This window comes from Lolium perenne, chromosome 2, assembly GCF_019359855.2.
Source record: "Lolium perenne isolate Kyuss_39 chromosome 2, Kyuss_2.0, whole genome shotgun sequence".
NCBI classification, from domain to species: Eukaryota; Viridiplantae; Streptophyta; class Magnoliopsida; order Poales; family Poaceae; genus Lolium; species Lolium perenne.
The window spans coordinates 263,390,026-263,411,582 of NC_067245.2; the positions used below are offsets into that span (position 1 = coordinate 263,390,026).

The window sequence follows — 21,557 nt, forward strand, 5'->3', positions numbered from 1 at the left end:
AAAAAATCAATTGGGATATAGAGATGACTCCGCTGTCAAAAAAATTCTAGCTAACCAGGAGGATTCATGTATGATCTAGGGTAAATTATCTCGTCCCGCTCTTACCTGAAGTGGTGGGATGAGATTTTATCATCATTCGAGTAAGTAGTTGTAAGAGTACGTTGCCTCTATGTGTGGTTTTGGTAATTAGTGAGAAACTTATGAACTAATGTTTTCATTGAGATTTATATGAAGGAATATTCCATATGTATTGTTTGAAGATCATGTGTTGGATTCAAGTATGAATGCCATGAAGATAAAGATATACATTGAGTCTTAGCATCAAGATCAGCGATTTGAAGACAAGAGTATGATATGATCAAGAAAAATAAGTGAAGATAGAGTACTTGTGTGAAACTCAATTTAGCCATGCTCTAGCTTATGTATTAAGCAATGGATGATCAAGATCTTGAGATTTTTTATTTCAAAATAAGAATTTAAGATATGGCTCTAAGTTGGTGGCATGATAGACTCATGAGTTAAGCTATGGTTGACCAGCATTTACAGCATCCAATCAAATGAAGAATTCTTTATATGCATCAACATATTATGATACAACATGATGAGATACAAGGTTGACTAAAACTAAGTGTGAAGATTGGATTCAAGTTGGTCAACACGTGACACATAAAGGATGTACCAAATGGGATCATGTGATATTGTAGTATGGTGAGCTTTGTCAATTACTAGACATATAGGCGAGCTTCGCCTCGCCGCCTACATGGCGCTCTGGTATACAGTATCTCGTGCATTATTTTTGTGGGTGCTTTGGTCTATGCTGCTGCAGTCGATAGACGCTTTGGCATACAATATCTGGCAACAGATGCCTCGATGGCTTCTACCCAAGATCGGGAGTGGAATGAGGAGCCAGATCATCAACCCAACATAGAACTTAGAAGAATAAGGAACTGGGGAAAATGATAATAGTACGCATCCTTCACACATTTGTATACATCTATATCTGCATTTTCCCTAGAACAGTTCAGTGGTTTAGTAGCCATGCCTCAATTGAGAAGTCCAATTGAACATGTGTTAGTTCTTCTATTGTGTTAACTTGCATTTGTATATTTCCCTGGTAACCATGGCAGACAAAGGTTCTTCGATCACTTTGGAAAATCCATATTCATCGGGAGCCACAAGTATATGGTGCCGATTTTGTTTTTGAGAGAGCTTTTATTGAAAGGGGTTTAAATAAGTATAAGAGTCACATTTACAATCTTTCAGAGCCGTTCTCAACACACAGGTCGGAACTGCACCTTGAATCACACTACCACACAAGTCCCTAAGCCTGAACTGACATAGTTCATGAGCCACTGAATTACAAATTCTGCTAACCTTAAAATTCTTTTGCATTCAGCCCAGCTTCAGACTTGTCAATGCTCTGGTCTTGAAAAGGCTCCATAACTGAGACATTAAATTTCTAGGATCAGCAGATTGTTTGAGGAAATTGCTAGCACCATCTTGGGTACCTCCAGGCATGCAATAGCTTCTCCAACAGCTACAGATTGACAGTGCGGTATGAAGTTCCAGGCTGAAAACACAATCAGGCCATGATGGTCTCTAATAACTGACCCCCATGCTGTCTGGCAATCCTTCCTACAGATAGCATCAACGTTTACCTTCAGGTATGCCAGCTCTGGTCTCACGCAGTCTACTTTCGTTTTATCTTTTGCTGCTGAGACATGGGCAATGGCAGCCGGGGCTTTCTCCAAAGGCACTTTTCTGTGGCGGGCGGCCAGGAGCTTCCAGATGTATTGCTTTCTCTTTTATCCTCTGCTTCTTCCAAAATAATTGGGATATATTAGAGCATCAGTTGCAGATTGTTATGAGTCAATAAGTTCCAAAGATAGATTTGAAAAAAATAAAAGTTTCAAACCATGATCTGTTTGAAGAATCACTTAATCCTACATAAATAACATCCTACTTAGCCCATGTTGCTGGCTGAGGCAACAACAATGAACAGAGAAATTTATATTCTTTTAGCATGTACGAAATTCTGAAATCCATATGAAGCTGGTCATATACCTTTGCATTAATCTAATAATGCCCCAACAAAGATACTACCAAAATGTTGTTTCTCATCTAACTTGCATATACCATTATCTCAGATCATGCATAGAGCAGGAACACAAATAAAAGAGAAGACATGATCTGAAGAGGTGAGTGCATGATCTTAACTGATCAACTGCGTCGGTAGCCACTTCCTTTCGTTATCTTGCTAGGTGACTAAAAACACCCAATATACCACAACAGAACACAAATAGGATTGGCAACAAAGTAGTGTAAAAAAACCTGAGATCAAAAGACAAACTAATGAATGACAGACCATATGATGGAAAAGAACACACTGACCCACACCACTGGCAACCTTGAAACCACTACCATCACTTGCGGAGCTATGGCAAAGTCAGGGAGGGCCATCGCCCCCCCAGCCCATGGGCTTCTAACGAAGGGAGGCCTTGCAAAATTTCTTTTTGCCCCCCCCCCCCCCCCCCCCAATCATTCTTTCAGCCCAAGCTCCGGCACTTACTACCATCAACGACCACGTGAACCCCAAGCCTCTAGGCATGGACGACAAAACAAAATCCCTACACACACCTACGATCAAACAACCACAAAGACCGGTCTGACAAGCTAAGCCAGAGTCTGATGCCATCCAAGTAAAACTCAGACCCTGTCGGCTGTCGCCAAAGGCGCTCACATGAGCCCCTGAATACATCATCGGGGACACAAGCCTACAGGCTACGGAGCGGACCGCTAAAATAAACTGCATGTAGAATACCTCTGAAACATATAGAATCAGATTATTTCATAGTTCATTTTTTATAGATTTAAACACCAAATCATACATCGACAGACGGATGCCAATGGTCGAATTCAGGACATACTACTTGATACTTCCAAGGCACCTACGCCAGATTTTTAAAACACTTGAAAACATGAACTCATCTCATTGGACATTAAAATCCTACTTAGGAAAAGACATACATGTTTCCTTTTGTTATTTAGAGTTTTGAAAGATTTGAGATAGTTGGACTTAGATAAGAAAATCTCGGATGGTGAAAAGTCCATAAACAAAGGTTAAAGCTGGCATAATAATTTAAATGTTGACTAATATATAAATACCATTCTTTCAAGCCTATATTGCTCTTGCTGTAATAACTGAATAAACACATGCATAGGATGCTGACAGAATATCAAGCGCGGTGATGTTATCAAATAGTAACTGCAAAAGAACATATATCATATTGCTACAGAGAGCACATGGTGTTGAACCGGCAATTTATTCGAGTTATGTAGAACCTTAGCTTTAGCGTTCCCATGTTACCTTGCATCTCCCCAATAAGTTGAGAACATACCTAAAATCTAAATAATCTGATGGAAGATTGATGGAGAATAAAGTATGTAGACAAATGTAATGCACAATGAGTAAGGCTCTTAATTCCTTTAAAATTTTGTTCATCTTCAGGAGTTCCACTGCATTTCCGACCCACATATTTATCGAGATACAAAAATGGGAACCATGAAAACAAACCATTCTCTGCTGAATTCTACTCATGTAGCATGTATCGTGAATTGCATGGGTCCTACTGCATCACTACAACCACTACAACATTGAGTTAAATCCTAAAAAAATGGTGATCAATTCAGGAGTAACTGACCTCGTAAATCAGATAAGCAAATTTAGTTCCTCGCTACTACAGAACAATAACATTATTGATTGTAGGAGCATTCTCCATAACACCTGTACAGCAGTGAGTTAAATTCTAAAAAATGGTGACCAATTCAGGAGTAATTTTGCTCGTATATCAGATGGGAAATCCAGTTTCTTGCTACTGAAGACCACCAATTCTATTAATTAGAACATTTAGTTACATAATATTGCAGTTGTTATTGAAAAACGTAATATAGCAGACGATAGAATCAAAGATCATATGGAAAATGGCAATACCAATAAGATGACATAAAACCTAATGATGATCAACGTCATGCAGTTCTTGGACTATCTTCACTTCAAGCTAATCCCACATGCTGCTTGGAGTAATAACTCATGTACGGGACTGTATCATGTAAAAATGAACCTCATGCTCTACGGGTTCCACTGTACTCATTGTGCATTACATTTAAGAGGATGATTTCATTTTTCAAAAAATATCAACTCATACAAACGAATAATTAGCAGCACGAAGTAAACCAAATCACAAAGAAAATCTCCAATTGTGAGGTCAAAAGAATGTTATAAACCAAAAGAAATTTGAAATATAAATGATCAACAGATAGCAATTTGATTGTACAAAATTAGAACTAACAGGTCGTAGATAGCAGTAACAAGCGATATTTGAACAAAAATCAGGATGTGAAAATGGAAGAAAAATAGGGAAGACAAACCTTCGCCGCAATTAGAGCAAACCGCAGCTGCACAAATTGAGTAGCTATCTATCTAGATGTAGGATCTTATCAGAAATCCATGGATGAGCAGTTAAGGATGCATTACTATGAGATTCTTGATCTATCCGGAAATTTTTAATAAGTTTTCAGCTTCCTAAGTCACCCAACACAACACATCCTTCAGTTCCTCGCCAATTTGGCTAACAGCTGGATTCGCACAGGCAAGCAGGCGTACTCACCATGTGAAGCGCAGCAAGGATCCTGGAGTGCATCGTCACCAACCCGAGGTCCAGCAGCATCCAATAAACAGAGGATGCAGACCACCCAACGGGTGCTGTCCACTCCGCTGGCCGCCACCCTCCAGTCAGCAGGTTCTCGCCGCCGCCCCCCACCGCGAGGCCAAGATGGTCGTTCTTGCCCTTGTCTCGCGGCGGCGGGCGTCCACGGACCCCGTGACCTGTTCGCGGCGGCGTTGACCCGACAAAGATGGAGAAGACGATGGGATCACGTGACTGCAGCGTTATCAAACAGCCGACGACCTAGAGATGCGAGTGGGAAGGAGGGTTTGTGCGACCGATCCAGCGTGCGGGAGAGCTGCCGGGGTCTGTGGTCGAGAACCCTAGGCCGGAGGATAGCCTGGGATGAAGAAGACAACAGAGATAAGTGCAGAGCAATCGGGAAAAAAGGGGGAAAAGATCAGGAAGAATTAACGAACACGGGAAGTGAACCGGCGAGAGAAACGCCCCTTCCAAACCAAAATCGCAGAAGCAAGAACCAGCTGAGCACGGCAGCAGGCAAGATCCGCCAGCGGCGAGGGAGTATCGGCCAGAATCGAAAGCAGAGCCGCCGCAGCAGGAAAGATACGCCAGCGGAGAGGAAGGAGCGGTCAGAATCGAGAGCAGAGCCGCCGGCAGGAACATCGGCAGAGATCGAGAATGCGCTCGGTCAAACTCCCAGAAATTCACCTAGGCAGCACGCACTCACGGGGAGAAATGGGAGAATAGAGGAGCCCAACTCTACACGCGTCGCAGCAGCGGGCTAGGCCCAAACGGTAGCCCATGCACCGACGTCGGCCCACACAACGACACTCGCACCGTCCAAACGCTGAGAACGCAGGAAATGCAACAGCCTTAACCCTTTAGTTAATGTTTTGTGAACTAACCAATCATATATGTGTCTTTGTGTTGTCTATGTAAATTAGGTATCTTTTCATGTGCATGCATCAAAAGTAAGATCTCATACAACCCATGATAAGATGACATGAAGTGATGATCATCATCAAGGTTGATAAAGGGAAACTTAAAGATATGCATCTTGAGAATATTATATATTTGAAGCTTTTTGTCAATTTTATGATAATGTACATGTGAAGTTGTGCCTTAATGAAGCTATCCCATTGTGGTGTACGGGGAGCAAATTATGAGTCTTCACAAAGCAACGATGATCAAGTGAAGCATTCTGGCTTGAATGAAGCTTCAAGGTTGAAGTGTTGTCATAAAGATCAAGAGGGATGCGCAAGGAAAATGTAAAGGTCTTGCTAGATTTTCCTTTTACCAATGTCAACATGATTTTTGGGAGACCAGGTAATAGGATATATAGTTGCACTATCAAGAGGGCTTTTGGTTTGGTAACTTGATCACATTGTCTTAGGTACCTCAATATTTTGCATACATTACATCCTATCATTCTTGTTTCTTCTTGGTGTTTCTCTGTGTGAGGATCATGAGCTTGTTTCTAGCTCTTCAATAAGCCCAAATTTATCAAAATCAAAATTTATATGCATCTTCTATTGCGTTTTCGAGTTTGGAGGTTTTATAGGTTCTTCGTTTAAGAAGGTTTCATACCTCTATCTATTTGGTATTTTTCGTCTTGATATTTCTTGGTTTTATAGTCTCTATTAGATAGATCTTTTCCTTAGCTTTCGAAAAAGCCCAAGTTTATTAAAATCAGATTTTGGACCCAAATTATCATCGTTTTCGTAAGCGCCCTGTTTTCTGTTTGAAAAACAGGCCCCGCTGGGGTCACCACTGAAATGTCTGTGGGCCACTGACATGCACTAAAATGGTGTACTGAGGCTCCGGCTCGCAGTCTACCAGAAAGATCAGCGCATATCCCATATTTAGCCCAGATCGTCGAAGGTTTCATTGGGGAAACCGACACCGTTAGTCTATGCGTGATGCATTCGGGCGTTAAGCCCGGCGGACCGGACCGTTCGTGAATCTTGACTGGATTGCACGTTTCTGCTCAAACGGTCATATTTGATTTTTCTATAAAAAGGAACTTCTTCCCCATTGTTCAGTTAGGGTTCTTGACCACGTTTCTTACCACCATTGTTGAACCTCTTGAGCTTTCTTCTCTCCCTTCACTCCTATGTTTTTTGCATCTTTTTGAGGGATTTGTAAGAGGAGATCTAGATATACAATCCTCACTAATCCATTTCTCCTCCAAGTGAGGGAAACCCATTGGATCTAGATCCTAGAGTCATTGGTTGACCTCCACCATTGTTCTTTCTCTCTAGTTTCTTCATAGCATTTATTGCTTTGGTGGTATTTGAGAATGAAGAATTTGAGCACTTTTCTTTGTGTTCTTGCTTTGCATCCTTGAATAGTGTTGAGCTCTCCATTACGATTTGTTTGAGTGAGAGATCGTGAGCTTGTTATTCTTGGAGGTGACCTCCTAGTTGCCTTGTGACACAGGCATCCCCAATGGACCTGCCAAAGATGGTACCCGTGGTTTACTGAAGACCCACGACCTGAAGTTTATGAAGCCTGGAAGCCTAATTAAGAGATAGTTTGGAAAGATAGAGTTGTAATAGAAACAATGGCTTGTAACTTTACGGGTTGAACTCAAAGAGTCTCCCGGAATTTGTAACCTTGTGTAATACGAAACCCTCGGCTCCGCTTCCTATATAAGGGGGAGTCGAGGGACGAAGAAAGCATCGATTTCATTGTCAACACAACCCTAGTTTTCTAGCAGTCGGGTACTTTTCCGGCTGAACCTTCGAGATCTACTTGCCCTCTACTCTTTACGAAAACCCTAGTCTACAATTTGTAGGCATTGACAAGTCGATACCTTGTCAATTGGTGCCGTCCGTGGGGATTAGAGGCGTCAAGGATCTGATCTCGATGGCACGTTCAACATCGTCAACATCTTCGGTGGCAAGCAACGCGATGGACAGAGGTAAACATATCGAAACTGGTCTAGTCAATTTTGTTCCTCACCCGCCCTCCCTTTTGGATGCATATGCATATCTGGAGGAGCCTATGAAGATGATGTTCGGGAGGTTCTACTTCCGCGTCGGAAAAGAGGGATCACATCGTCTCGAGGTTCCGGTTTCATCGAGATCACCGGCGGTTGACTCCGATCTTTCGGATTCATCGTCATCGTTCGAGTCAGGTGCCGAGGAGATCTCACCGCCACGCTTCGTCAAGACTGCGACAAGCGAACAACTCGTCAAACTCTTCGGCAACATATCCTTCGAGTCGTCTGCAGACTCCAATATAAGCAGCGATTCAGATAGCATCGACATCTTCGATTTCATCGACAAGTCTACTTCTGTTCGGGAGGTCTTCGCCGATCTATACGATGGTGTCACCAACCTCGACAAAAGCCATAATCTAAAAAATCACCAAGTCTATGTAATTGGAGAAACAAGTCGCCCACAGCAGGAGACATCAGAGACTTTCGATGATGTGGGTAATCCATACATCGATCCCGCTGATCTTACACGAGGTTTAGGCACCAAGTATGTGGGACCTGCAACACGACAGATGGTGCAGCTTCCGCAAAAATCTTGGGATAGAGCTGCAAAAGCTATCGATGGCACGGAGCCAATGACTACGACTGCCACAGCTGAAGAGTTGCAAGCATAACAATATAAACTCGCCCGTGCTGGTTGAGAACTCGAAAAACAGAGAGCCGAGCTTGATAGGAGAAGGGTTGCAGCTTCCGCTTCAAGCAGGCGAAGAGCTGAGCTAAGTCAACAATCAGGTGCTTCAGGAGGAGACAGTCACAGAGCAGCTCGCAACAGGGATGTCCGCATCCCTTCGCATGCTTGACGCGGAAGCTGCAGCACTTCTCCTATCAAGCTCGGCTCTCTGTTTTTCGAGTTCTCGACCAGCACAGGCGAGTTTATATTGGTATGCTTGCAACTCTTCGGCTGTGGCAGTCGTAGTCGTTGGCTCCGTGCCATCGATAGCTTTTGCAGCTCTATCCCAAGCTGCTTGCGGAAGCTGCACCATCTATCATGTTGCAGGTCCCACATACTTGGTGCCTAAACCTCGCGTAAGATCAGCGGGATCGATGTATGGATTACACACATCATCGAAAGCCTCTGATGTCTCCTGTTGTGGGCGACTTGTTTCTCCAATTACATAGACTTGGTGATTTTTTAGATTATGGCTTTTGTCGAGGTTGGTGACACCGTTGTATAGATCGGCGAAGACCTCCCGAACAGAAGTAGACTTGTCGATGAAATCGAAGATGTCGATGCTATCTGAATCGCTGCTTATACTGGAGTCCGCAGACGACTCGAAGGATATGTTGCCGAATAGTTTGACGAGTTGTTCGCTTGTCGCAGTCTTGACGAAGGGTGGCGGTGAGATCTCCTCGGCACCTGACTCGAACGATGACGATGAATCCGAAAGATCGGAGTCAACCACCGGCGATCACGACGAAACCGAAACCTCGAGACGATGTGATCCCTCTTTTCCGAGGCGGAAGTAGAACCTCCCGAACATCATCTCCATAGGCTCCTCCAGATATGCATATGCATCCAAACGGGAGGACGGGTGAGGAACAAAATCGACTAGACCAGTTTCGATCTGTTTACCTCTGTCCATCCCGTTGCTTGCCACCGAAGATGTTGACGATGTTGAACGTGTCATCGAGATCAGATCCTTGACGCCTCTAATTCCCACAGACGATGTTGTTGGTGCTTTGGTGATCTTTTCGTGGAAGATTGTGAAGAGACCCGGGGTTCCCTTTCGTGGAGCCTATGAAAGTGTTGTGGAGCTTGCCATCTTCGAAGTGGAGAAAAAACTAACCATAAGGAAAGGCCTCTTGTCTTCGTGAGGAGGCTTGGAGAAAAAAGTGAGCCTTCGTTGCATTCGGGGGACCTTCGTGGTAATCGACATCTCTCCAACATGACGTACTTACTTCGTGTAAGGGGACACAAGAATACATCTATGTCTTCGCTTGCCTCGGTAATTGTAACATCCTAGTATTAGAGGCTAGAACAGAGAGAAAATATATGTGTGAATTGCATTCATGCACTAAATTTTACTTGAATTGATGGAAATGAAGTAAATCATCAACAAGATCTAGTACAAAAAGGTCTGCTGTGACAAGCTTTGCTTGGCTCCAATGAGTGCGGGCGAGGACGGCGGTACGCCTTTAGCTCGTTCGAGTGCTTGTAGTCGTCGCTAGGTGATCTAACGGCAGTTTTGTAATTTTTATTATTTTTAGATTTTTTTATATTGCTATTGAAGATTTTATAGAAAGATGGGTGAATTTTTCGCAAAATGATATCATTTATTGAGATTCCGAGAAAACTAGGTCCACCTAGACCCTTTTTTTCCTGATACGGAAGACTGAAATTTTGACGTGTAAATCATCATAGTTTTCCATTATTTTAAAGGACTTGCTCCATCCCATCTCAAAAGAAAGAAAAAGAAAAAGACTTGCTTCATCGAAGACGAAGCCGCTTCTCCTCCGCCTCCACAGTCCAGACCCGCAAGCAAGTAGCGCTATCCTCTTGTTCCCGCTAGATTGGTCCTTCGCGGAATCTCCTCGCATCCTGCGGGCTGCCCTATTCCGCGCTATAATCCATCTGCCTCCCCTCCCTTTCCTGCAATGCATGGAGGACGAGCGGGGGCTACCAGGCTTCGGAGATCAGAGGACCACCACAGCGTCTGGGGCGCACTCAGGCCGCTGCCGACCTACCAATTCCAAACGGAGAGCCTTCCTCAGGTGAATTCCGTTCCATACTGTTCTTAGGGCCTGTTTGGTTCCCAGCCACACTTTGCCAAGCCAAAGTTTGGCAATTTGGTATGTGTTTGGTTCTTGCCACACTTTAGAGCTGCCACACTTCACTATCCATATGGCCCACTTGTCATAGAGTGAATTTGTTGCCAACTTTTGCCACACTTTGTGGCTTCCAAAATCCTAGCCACACTTTTGTGGTTGCCACACTTGCCAAAGTTAGGCTTGGCAAAGTGTGGCTGGGAACCAAACAGACCCTAACTTATATGTACTGGCTGAATTCAGAGGGTAAAATAAAAAAAAAATACTTTTTGTGAACCCTCAGGGTTGTGGGTAATAATTAACAGTGGCATCTCGAAGCATCTATTTTACCGTCATGCAAAAGGAAAAAAAAAGGAAAGAACTGAGATTGACACATTTAAGCCTTTTGTTGTTGTGCTGTGTTGATAGTCCTTGAAATCCACTGTCCTCTCCACGGCCTTAGGCAATAACAATTTTGTGAATGTTTCCTAGGGGCTTCAGTTGTTGTCTGCTTCATGTTTAGAGACGATTGCTCAATTTTCCGAAATGTATCCAACCCATAGGTGAAACCAGCTTGTACAGTCTTTTGTATCCTTAATTTAAAATTTTAAAAACCTTCAGGTGAAGTTTTCCCCACTGTTGACTGCTCAATTTGTTTTTTGATGAATTTCTCCATGCGGAACGAGGCTCTGTATACTTACAACAACATCCCAGTGCCTGCAAAATTATTACAGTATTGAACGAGATACATCAATTATATGCTGAACCCTAGCAAAGTCAGGATAAATCTGGCCTTTAAGATCCAATACATAATGATGTGGTAGGTCAAAACAAATGGATGGCCTTCTTGTTTTGAAGTTTGGACATGTGGCGACTGAAGGTAAGAGCAACCATACATGAAAAGGAATACTGTTTCAAATGAGACATTTTCTCTACAAATCTCGGTTCCAGTGGACCATTAATTGTTCAATGCTAAAAGCCTTGCGAAATCAGTGTGGTACCGAGTCATTTCTTGGATCTTCAGTTTTGTCAGCCTATACCATTTATATAACAGGAAACAGTCTAAAAGACTAATGAAACATCTGAAGGACCAATAGAAGCTTAATAATTCGATAAACATGCATATATGTGTTACTTCAAACTTGGCTTACATGGATGGTACATATCCTTCAGGTTCTAGTCACTATGCAACCATGCAATTGCAACGTAGCTGTATTGACAACTGAACGGCAACTGTGGGACACTGACAGTACAAGTTTAGCTGAAAAAAAAATCAAATTGACCAGTCTTTTTCGGCTGAAATTCGGAGTGAGCCTTATCTTCAGAAGGTTTACCAAAACTAGGGACCTTGACCTTAAGGGCACAAACAATTTAGATGTTGGATGGCCTTTGCCACCAATCTGAAAATTGGCTGAAAGGTGAGGTATTCAAAACCGTGTTAATGTCAGAGGTGATATGGTTTTAGGCTTTAATTGATTCTTTTTTGAGGGCAACTACGGCGGGCAAAAGCCTGCCTGAACCTTTTTTAATTTTCATAGTCAAAAACCGAAATACAGAGAAGAAAAAGCCTGAAGCCCAAAGAAGAAAGAACAGCTAGAACTAACCTAAGCTACACTGTACAGAATCATGTACATAGACAGAAAAATAAACTGGCACACTATACAGAGGCAGCCAGATTGCGAAATCTTACACTCCAGTCAAGGAGAATGGCTTTTTGATTTTCATTTCCGCAGCGGTGTGACCAAAGAGAAAGGTCAGCAGCACATCTGCTGAAGACGTGGGCGGTCGGTTGGTCTGTATTGTCGAAGACCTTGGCGTTTCTTCTTTTCCAAATGTTCCAGAGGGCAGCAATTAGAACAGTTGAGCGAACCTTGCATACTTGAGCTCCGTCCCACAACTCCTGAATAGAGGAGCATCCAGAGACATCTTGATGAAGTGATGGGATGGCAGCCCAGAACTGTTGAATGAACCTGCAATGGAGGAACAGGTGCTCCGACGACTCGGACAAAGCACAGAAAGGGCAAGCATCTGAACTGGCTAAACCTTTCCGGAAACGACGCAGATTTGTGAACAGCCGTTGCCGGCCAGCCAACCAAATAAAAAGCCGACATTTATTTGTTGCAAAAATTTTCCAAGTCGGAGTTGCAAAAGGAACCAAAGGCAGGTGGTGAAAAGTAAACATGTAAGCCGATTTAGTAGTTAAAGCTTTGCCATTGAGACGCCCAACCCTGATGTCTGGAACAACCGTGTCGAGACCTACCGAAACAAGCAAGGATTGCAGTGATCTAAGCTCAATGGAGGCTGCGGTCGATAGCCTTGGGTGCAGCGCAAGTTCAAGGTTAGGGGACGAACAAGCAAAAGCAACACTACAGTTAGGCCTAGAGGAGTGCGAGAAAAGAGCCGGGAACCTATCCGCTAAGGTGTTCCCTTCGAACCAAAGATCAAGCCAGAAGGAGGTAGAAGACCCAGAGCTAACTTGCACAGAGGTTACAGATCTAAAGAGGGGGAGGCAGGCAACCAGATCTTTCCAAACAATAGAGTCTAGACGGTGACAATCTCCAAGGTCGTGGTTTCCGTGCCAGCCATAACGAGAACTAAACCAAGATTCCCAAGGGGCCAAGCCAGGAGAGTGCACTTTAGCAAGAAGCTTCAAAAGCAAGCATTTGTTCCTAGTCTTAAGAGAAGCAAAACCCAGCCCACCCTTGTCAAAGGGCTTGCAGACCTCGTCCCATGCCACCTTGCATTGGCCACCGGAAACGTGGTCTTCGCCGGCCCAGAAAAAAGCCCGACAACGTTTGTCGAAAGCCTCTAAAGTGCCAACCGGGATGAGAAGAGCACCCATAGCATAGGCCAACATGGCATGGATACAAGACTTGACCAGAATGGCACGAGCTGCAATGGAAAGGAGCTTTCCCTGCCAACCAGACAGATTTGGAGATACCCGATCAATAAGGGGAAGAAAAGCAGACAAACGCAGCTTATGGGTAGAAAGCGGAAGGCCTAGGTAGGTTTGAGGAAAAGACGCGACCGAGCACCCTAAGATGCTAGCGAGGGAAGAGGCTAGATCCTGCGCCACATGGATGGGAGCAAAGGTGCTCTTGTCGAAATTTATGTGCAGTCCGGTCGCTTCAGAGAAAGCAAGAAGGATCCCCTTAAGGTTCCTGATAGATTGATCGTCAGGCTTAAGAATGATAAGCGTGTCGTCCGCGTATTGAAGGACGGGACACGGAAGCGAGTCGTCCAAAGGGTGAGAAAGGTCACCCTGAACCGAAGCAGCCCTAAGTAAAAGACGCAGCAGCTCGGCTACTTTCAGAAAAAGGTAGGGCGAAAGTGGATCGCCCTGCCTAAGTCCTTTTCTGCAAGAAAACCAAGGACCAGGCTTGCCATTTAGAAGAATGGCAGACTGGCTGGAAGAGTTAAGGTCCCCAACCCAATCACACCAAAGCGGAGGGAAACCCATGGCCCTCATAATCCTGTCGAGGGCTTCCCAAGAAATAGAATCGAAGGCTTTCCTAAAGTCCAGCTTTAGCACGATGGCTGGGGCTTTGCGCTTGTGGCAAGATTGTACGATGTCAGCGGCATAGATGAAATTTTCTGCAATTGAGCGTCCTTTTATGAAGCCAGTCTGGTCAGGGTTGATAATGTAGGGGATGAGAGGTTGCAGGCGATTCGTTCGACGAAATTTGCATTTCCATTTAGGTGAATACATAATTTGCGTGGCAATTGATTAGGATTTTTTTATCGTCACGTTGGTTGCATGACTCTCCTTGAAGGCTACTTATATGTAAACTAGTCCTACTTCTGTGGAACATGTATTATTGTCCTAGGCACGTCTCCCCAGTCCCCTGTGCATATACATGGACAGCTTGTGGCATGTCTGCACGTTGTCTGGAGCTAGCAATCAACGCGGAGAACAATGGCAGCCCTGTTGTGGTTGTTCCCGCTCTGCTTCGCCGGCGGCGTACTTGTTCATGGTCAGGGGACGCCCGACACCACCGGTACTGAGCTTTACCATCTGCATACATTGTTATTTAACTCCCCGGTAGACTTGCATGGATATGCATTATGTGTACCGTTTGGGTATGCAGGCTTCATCAGCATCGACTGCGGCCTCTCGGAGCAGAGAAGCTACGTTGACGGCACCTCCAAGTTGCCCTACAGCTCAGACGACGGCTTCATCGACGATGGCTCCAACTACAACGTCTCTGCGGAGTATACTGACCTTGCCTACTCCAGAATTTACCCACAGGTCCTCAACCTCCGCAGCTTCCCTGGCCCGCCGGGACGGCTTGGCTGCTATACCCTGTCGTCCTTCGTGGCGGGGACGTCAAAGTACCTGATCCGGGCCACCTTCATGTATGGCAACTACGACGGGCTCAACAAGCCCCCGGTCTTCGACCTCTACCTCGGCGTCAACTTCTGGAAGACGGTGAACATCTCCAAGCCCGACGTGATGGACGTCGGCGAGGTCATTGCCTATATCCCGGCCGACTCAGTGCAGGTTTGCCTGGTGAACACTGGCTCAGGGACGCCGTTCATCTCGTCCTTGGAGCTGAGGCCTCTCGAGGACACGCTGTATCCGCTCGCCAACTCGACTCAGGGACTGTCCCTCATCGGCAGATACAACTTCGGCGGAGATTATTTGATTAGGTGAGTAAGTAGTGACTCATGAGTAATTGAGCATTCATGTTTCTGAAGAGTAAATCAGGACCATGCATTGTTTTTTTTAACGCCAAGATGATCAGGTACCCAAACGATACATATGACCGTGTATGGGTCCCACAGACCAATCAGGAGTGGTTTACCATCTCGACAAGACTGACCGTCGCCATGCCGGTGGATGACGACGATCGTAAACCGAACTACGATGTACCTTCTGTTGTGATGCAGACTGCCGTCACGCCGGTCAACACCACTAAGAACCTCATCTGGTTCCCCTGGGAGGCCCAACCGAACCACATCTATCCGTTACCTGGGTATGTATAATATAATATATACAACGTATAACGACTTCAAATTTCAGTCAAAGTCTTGCACTGGAAACTGAAAAATCATACAAGAAATAAATTATATCCAGATTAATTATACTTGTCTAACAAAATGCATGTACCCATTGATATTGTAGGCTCCTCCCTGTTTTGTATTTCGCTGAGTTGGAGTTAGTGGACAGCGAGCACGAGCGCATGTTCTTCATCAGCATTGAACGCAACTCCACTTGGATGCTCCTAGGAAGATTGGACTACCTCGACACCTTCGTCGAGTACAGAGATGCACCTTTCCCATTTATCAACCCTGAGGACAGCTACATCTTATTAAGAGCTGCCAACGCTACAAGATTGCGGCCGGTTTTAGACATCAATGGTACAGTATTGCCGCCGTTCATCAACGCCGCCGAGCTTTTCTCCCCCATTTCCACAGCCGACGTAGGCACTGAAGCTCAAGATGGTAAATATGGAATCATGTACTCATAATATAACTAGTAAAGATTAGAACTTAATTTAATTTAGAAAATTAAGCATTAAAGTTTAAATCATATTCATATTTCTGTTCCATACCTTAATTTAATACACCTAGTTCAGTGCATTGTGTTTACATGTAGATTCTTCGATTAGACACACGGTTTTGGTTCCTTCTACTCATGTTTGAGAGAGAGACAGACAGACTAAGGTCCAATCCAGTACTACAATGGCACCTCATTTCTGTTACTACTTTCACCATTGTTATGTCACATCCTGCTTCAACCTAAGTGAACCGGTCTATTCCGAACATCAAATCCGGTGCCTTTCTCATAATGAAGATTAGCCCATGCCTTTTCTGGAAATCACTACTATTGAGGATTTTTGTATCACCTTGGTTCAAAATTTCCATGCCCCTATCCCACCGTAACTTTGTCAATGCTTATTGTATAAAAGGCCAACCTAGATATACTGTACTCCGTATATGTATATTTGTGTCCTACCGACATCATATGCTGCTACAACAACCCGCTCTAAACTAGTACTCCCTCCGTTGCATAATTCTTGGTGTGGTTTTAGTTCAAATTTATGGAATGCATGGAGTAATATTTTTGAAGATAATAGAAGTCTTATTGATATCAACTGTCATTTAATGACTACAATCTTGACATACATACATGCACATGAGCTGAGAACTGAACTATATTTTTCCTTGTGTTGCTGAAAAAAGTGTCTGCCATCACTGCAATCAAGACTAAGTATCAGCTGAAGAAAAATTGGGTGGGTGACCCGTGTGCCCCAAAGGCACTTGTGTGGGATGGGTTGAACTGTAGCTATCCAATATCCCGACCTCAAAGAATCACAAGTGTGTAAGTTTAAACGTTTTTCTCTGGTAAACATTAGAGATCAGTCTGCATATAATGAGAGCATATAATAGCGTTGTCTAAACCACTGTGCTTTTCTACAGAAACATGTCATTTGGCGGTTTGAGTGGTGATATATCATCTTATTTCGCCAATCTCAAAGCGATCCAATACCTGTAAGTATCATGTTTTACACCATTTTCACAATGAATTTTGTTAGTCTAGTTCTCACATATTACATATGCTGCCATTTATCTTAGGGATTTGTCATATAATAAATTGACTGGATCAATACCTGAAGGTCTTTCACAACTACCCTCTCTCGTACTACTGTAAGTAGTTCTGAAATTAGGTTATCTTTAATATCTAATACTTGTGCTTCAGAAAAGTATTAGCAGCTACCTGGTTACTGTTCGTTTTTAACTTCTACTGTATCACAAAATTCCTTCTATTTTTTTAGCCAAACTGGCAGCTCCTAAGATTACACATGTGCCTTTCAATGTCAATGTCTTACTTTTGTCTGTACTTACGACACTTTTCTTTCAACATCAACACTGCTTGGTCATTTCAGAGATTTGACAGGCAATGATCTTAATGGAATGATCCCATTCGGCCTACTGATACGAATTCAAGATGGCAACCTAACGTTAAGGTTAATCCATCACATAGGTCTCTGTCACCATATAGTTTTCTCAACATTGTTGCTAATCGTTTCTTCTTTCTTATAGATATGATCACAATCCAAACCTTTGCAGCAACAGCAGTTCTTGCCAGCCTATGAAAAAGAATCAAAACTCTAAGAATTCCACATACATTTATTTACTAATAGCTGCAGCTTTCATGGTAGGAGGCCTAGTGGTATTATTGGTTTTGGTAATGAGAGGAAAACAAGGTGAGACTGAGAGACTTGGCATCAACACAACAATTGGTTTACCTATGAACATCTGTAATACCTTTTTCGTTCTTAATTTCCATATAAAGGACCGACTAAACCACAGAATGAGGAGAGCGACTTGCAAACACGCTCGCGCAATCGTCAGTTCACATATACTGAACTGAAGGTGATAACGTCCAACTTCCAGCGAGTGCTCGGCGAAGGAGGGTTTGGCCTTGTCTTTGACGGCTTCTTGGAGGAAGGTACTCGGGTGGCAGTCAAGCTAAGGTCTCAATCTTCCAATCAGGGTGTAAGAGAGTTCTTGACAGAGGTAATGCTTCATCAAGTATAGTCAGCCACCTAGATTTGTAGCTAACTTGGGGAGGTATCTAATTAATTTGTTTTCTTCTGGCTCAGGCGCAGAACTTAACAGGGATTCATCACAGGAATCTAGTGAACTTGATTGGTTATTGCAACGATGGGGAATACATTTTTTTTTTAGAAATGGGGGAGATCCCCGGCCTCTGCATCCAAAGGATGCACACAGCCTTTTATTGCATCATCCAAAAAGAGTAAATAGTTGTGAATACAAAACGCTCACAGGTTCATGGATCGGCTAAAGTTGCGACATGAATCAACCATCTAAAAAGTGAAAACAAAGACGATCTAAGCATCTTGTAATCTATTAATATGCCGCCAACCACCCTGGTTGAAGATAGCCCGAACGACCGCCATCAAGCGAGTGCACCCAGAATCCATATGTGCCTGCTGGTCCTCGGGGAGTAGATGGGACCACATATTTATCCAGTAAGTAGTTCGATGGATAGCCTGCAAAAATTGAAAAGAACCCGCACCGTTAAAAACAATATCGTTTCGACAATTCCAAATTGCCCAAAGTAAAGCACAGACTCCTATACGAATCCGCTCTTTGACAACTTTGCCAATACCATTCAGCCACTTCCCAAACAAGTTTACGATGGGGAATACATGGCCCTTGTCTATGAGCATATGTCAAAAGGAGATCTCCAAGACAAACTCAGAGGTGCGGAATTGCCGCTGCCATTTCATCTGGAGCAGTTGGAATCTCCATTTTCAAGTTCCACAATTCTAATACCTGACGATGTTCTGCAGGAAGAGATGACGGTGATGGATGTTTAACCTGGAAACAGAGGCTCCGTATTGTACTGGAGTCTGCGCAAGGTATGTGTTGTTTTAGGAAACAGGCTTCAAACATATGTAAGAATATATGCCAGGTGTATATTCTTCTGGTCTGGATCTTACATTATTTGTTACTTTTGATCTCTTCGTTTTGCTGGAAACTTGAATGCCAGTACATGTGGTGTGGCCAATGTCAATGATATGATTTGCATGCAGGACTCGAGTATCTACACAAGGCGTGTAGCCCGCCTTTCATACACCGGGATGTGAAGACGTCAAACATCCTACTGGATGAAAATCTTAAGGCTAAGGTTGCTGATTTTGGCTTGATGAGGGCCTTCAATCACGATGGCGATACCCATGTATCCACAGTCAGGGTGGTTGGCACGCCAGGCTACCTTGCCCCTGAGTATGTTTCGTTGCTTCAACTGAGAATTTAGGGTACACTCTTGTGGTACGACTCAAATAACCATAATACACAATTGCATCACATAATTGCATACCCACTGCAGGTATGCAACAGCGTGGGAGCTCACTGAAAAGAGTGATGTGTACAGCTTTGGGGTCGTGCTGCTGGAGGTTATCACGGGGCAGCCTCCCTTCGTGCAAATCCCAGAGGCGCAGCCCACTCATGTCACCAAGTGGGTGCAGCAGCGCCTCTCGTCTGGAGACATCGAGGGCGTGGTGGACGCGTGCATGCAAGGCGAATTCGACGTCAACAGCGTGTGGAAGGTCGCGGACCTCGCACTGGAGTGCACGGCGCGAACTCCCGAGCAGCGGCCCACGATGACCCGCGTGATGGCGCAGTTGCTAGAGTACCTTGAGCTTGAGGAGAGCCGCGGCATCTTCTACTCCGGTTGCAGCAGCGATCTCAGCTTGAGTTCTACTATGTACGCCACCGACCAGGCCACCTCTGATGTCGCGCAGAGCATTACTGGAGCTCATTCTGGCAGAGCGTCAACGGTGGCCAGCGGTCCTGCTGCACGATGAGGACACTGTTGTCCAGCATTGGCCCTTGACTTTGTGTATCTCATCTTCGATTTCTGACTTGTGCAATAACAGGGTTTCAAAGTTGTGGTTATGTGATGCTTTTGCATTGAGGGGTTGATTATGGAATTTTATATACTTTATCTGGGTTGTAGCCTGTAGTTCTTTTGCATTTGTTGTCGTTACTTGAGACAGCGTTAACATCGTTATTTCTAGCTTTCAACTGAAAGCTGCATCGCTTTGCGATCTTTTCTTATCCTGATGCTGACATACTGGATCCATAACGAGACATTTCCGCTACAGGGTTCATTCAGGCGGTAAGAGCATATTGAGGATTATCGACGGTACAAATTGTCTGTGATCTGTGTCGCTGTTAATGAAGTATAAAGTGTTTCTTGTAGTCTGAAGATAGCATCTTCTTTCATGAGGATTAACTCTGAATGTATTGCTGTTTTGATGCTATGTGCATGTCGACACTGAATTTGTGGATGTGGTTGCTTTCAGGTAACAAAATACTGTGTATAGTTTACCTGAAACTGTGTTGCATCTTAATCTGAATTTTATGTCAACACTACTACCATTCACAATAAAGTCCGACCTGTTCTTCATGTGTATGCTTTGGCCCGTCTTGAACGCGGTCAAGATCAATGAAAAAGATATTCAGGCAGCAAAGGTGTCATCTTTGAAAATCACACCTGGAAACCAACTCTACTATTATTAAGAATTTCCTTGCTTACTGAAGTATTTGTTTTGCTTTGCGTCTTTTTTTTGCAGTGGATACTGATAGAGGAGCTCGTGAAGCAGCCGTTCATCCAAGCATGGATCTGCATCAAGCGACTGAGGAATTGCTACTGCAGCCTGACAGTGCACAATGTCGTCTCCAAGTTCGGCAGTAGGTGTCTACCCTGTACTGCAACATCGGCCAGCCGAGGATGTTAACTGTGATGCCGCTTGACGGGTCGCCTATTTATTTGCTCTGTGACCTCTAGTCTAGACAATGAGGAGTGCAGTTTCAGCATCAGGCAATGCCGTGTGTGTGTTTGTGTCCACTTTTAGAATGTGGTTAAAGAAACATAACTGGCCTCTGTATATCTGTGTACAACGTGAATTATTTGACAAAGGACGATAAATTTTTTTTCAAAAAGGAATACCCAGCCTTTGCATCAATAGATGCATACGGTCTCTTTATTGCTTTAAATAAGAATTATTCAGAGTATTAGATAAGAGCATTTTATGGATCACACAACTTCTCAACAAAGATGAGCCAAAAGAAAAAAGGCAAGGACATGAAAAGCCTTTGCAACATCAAAGACACCTCCTCATTGTCTAGAGACTAGAGGTCCATTAAGCAGATCCAAATACATTGTCTTCACTGAAAAAATACCAGATACCGTTAAACCCCATTTGAAAACATCCTCTTGCTCAGTTAGGTGTACTGATATTAAATGGATCGATTTGACAGGAAGCTGCACTTTCACACGGATGCATCGCAGATTGGCAACTATCTACCAGAAATCTGTTTCATTCTCACTATGTTATGCGGTTACTGTAAAGATGCTAGGGTTAAAGATTCAGCAAATTCTCAGCGTATTCTCGACTGGTTGTTGTTCATCTACCGATTTTCCCCATCTAGTTAAACCCTGAGTGAGCTACCAGTGTTAAAAAATTACCACTTTAGCGTGTACATACCATGTTATAAAACAACATATTCTTGTTTTCCTTCACGTAGGATGCCTATAAAGGGTCTAGCCGTAGCCGGCTATTTGAAACTTTGCTTTTACATCACAA

At 43.9% G+C, this 21,557-nt stretch overlaps 1 protein-coding gene and 1 long non-coding RNA gene across 15 annotated transcripts; one reads left to right on the forward strand and one right to left on the reverse strand.

Moving 5' to 3' along the window:
* Positions 1-1,192: 1,192 nt before the first annotated feature.
* Positions 1,193-5,475, reverse strand: LOC127335826 (uncharacterized). Of its 13 annotated transcripts, XR_011752571.1 has the most exons (4): positions 4,668-5,412; positions 4,011-4,100; positions 3,702-3,784; positions 1,193-2,331 (listed from the first exon to the last, which is right to left on the reverse strand). It is a non-coding gene; the product is annotated as an uncharacterized lncRNA (long non-coding RNA). The 13 variants fall into 13 exon arrangements; XR_011752572.1 differs by having other exon boundaries at positions 3,702-5,064; positions 5,144-5,414; XR_011752568.1 differs by having other exon boundaries at positions 3,702-4,582; positions 4,668-5,414.
* Positions 5,476-10,115: 4,640 nt separating this feature from the next.
* Positions 10,116-19,914, forward strand: LOC127335828 (putative leucine-rich repeat receptor-like serine/threonine-protein kinase At2g19230). 2 transcript variants are annotated; one of them, XM_051362560.2, is made up of 16 exons: positions 10,116-10,398; positions 11,605-14,429; positions 14,520-15,081; positions 15,177-15,407; positions 15,557-15,876; positions 16,618-16,756; positions 16,855-16,926; positions 17,011-17,082; positions 17,322-17,402; positions 17,479-17,642; positions 17,732-17,955; positions 18,042-18,099; positions 18,598-18,666; positions 18,756-18,824; positions 18,999-19,191; positions 19,295-19,914. In XM_051362560.2, the coding sequence occupies exons 2-16, from the start codon at positions 14,348-14,350 to the stop codon at positions 19,770-19,772; spliced, it is 2,814 nt and encodes a 937-aa protein (XP_051218520.1). In that variant the 5' UTR covers positions 10,116-10,398; positions 11,605-14,347; the 3' UTR covers positions 19,773-19,914. The 2 variants fall into 2 exon arrangements, with proteins under 2 accessions (XP_051218520.1, XP_051218521.1); XM_051362561.2 differs by having other exon boundaries at positions 14,259-14,429.
* The last annotated feature ends 1,643 nt before the right edge of the window (positions 19,915-21,557 follow it).

What these genes read in the sequence shown, in the direction of transcription:
- LOC127335828 (XM_051362560.2), top strand. Translation starts at nt 14,348, where the DNA reads ATGGCAGCCCTGTTGTGGTTGTTCCCGCTCTGCTTCGCCGGCGGCGTA. An exon ending in TAAGAGAGTTCTTGACAGAG is followed by an intron (nt 17,956 to 18,041) that starts GTAATGCTTCAT and finishes CTTCTGGCTCAG; the next exon opens with GCGCAGAACTTAACAGGGAT. An exon ending in TGTACTGGAGTCTGCGCAAG is followed by an intron (nt 18,825 to 18,998) that starts GTATGTGTTGTT and finishes ATTTGCATGCAG; the next exon opens with GACTCGAGTATCTACACAAG.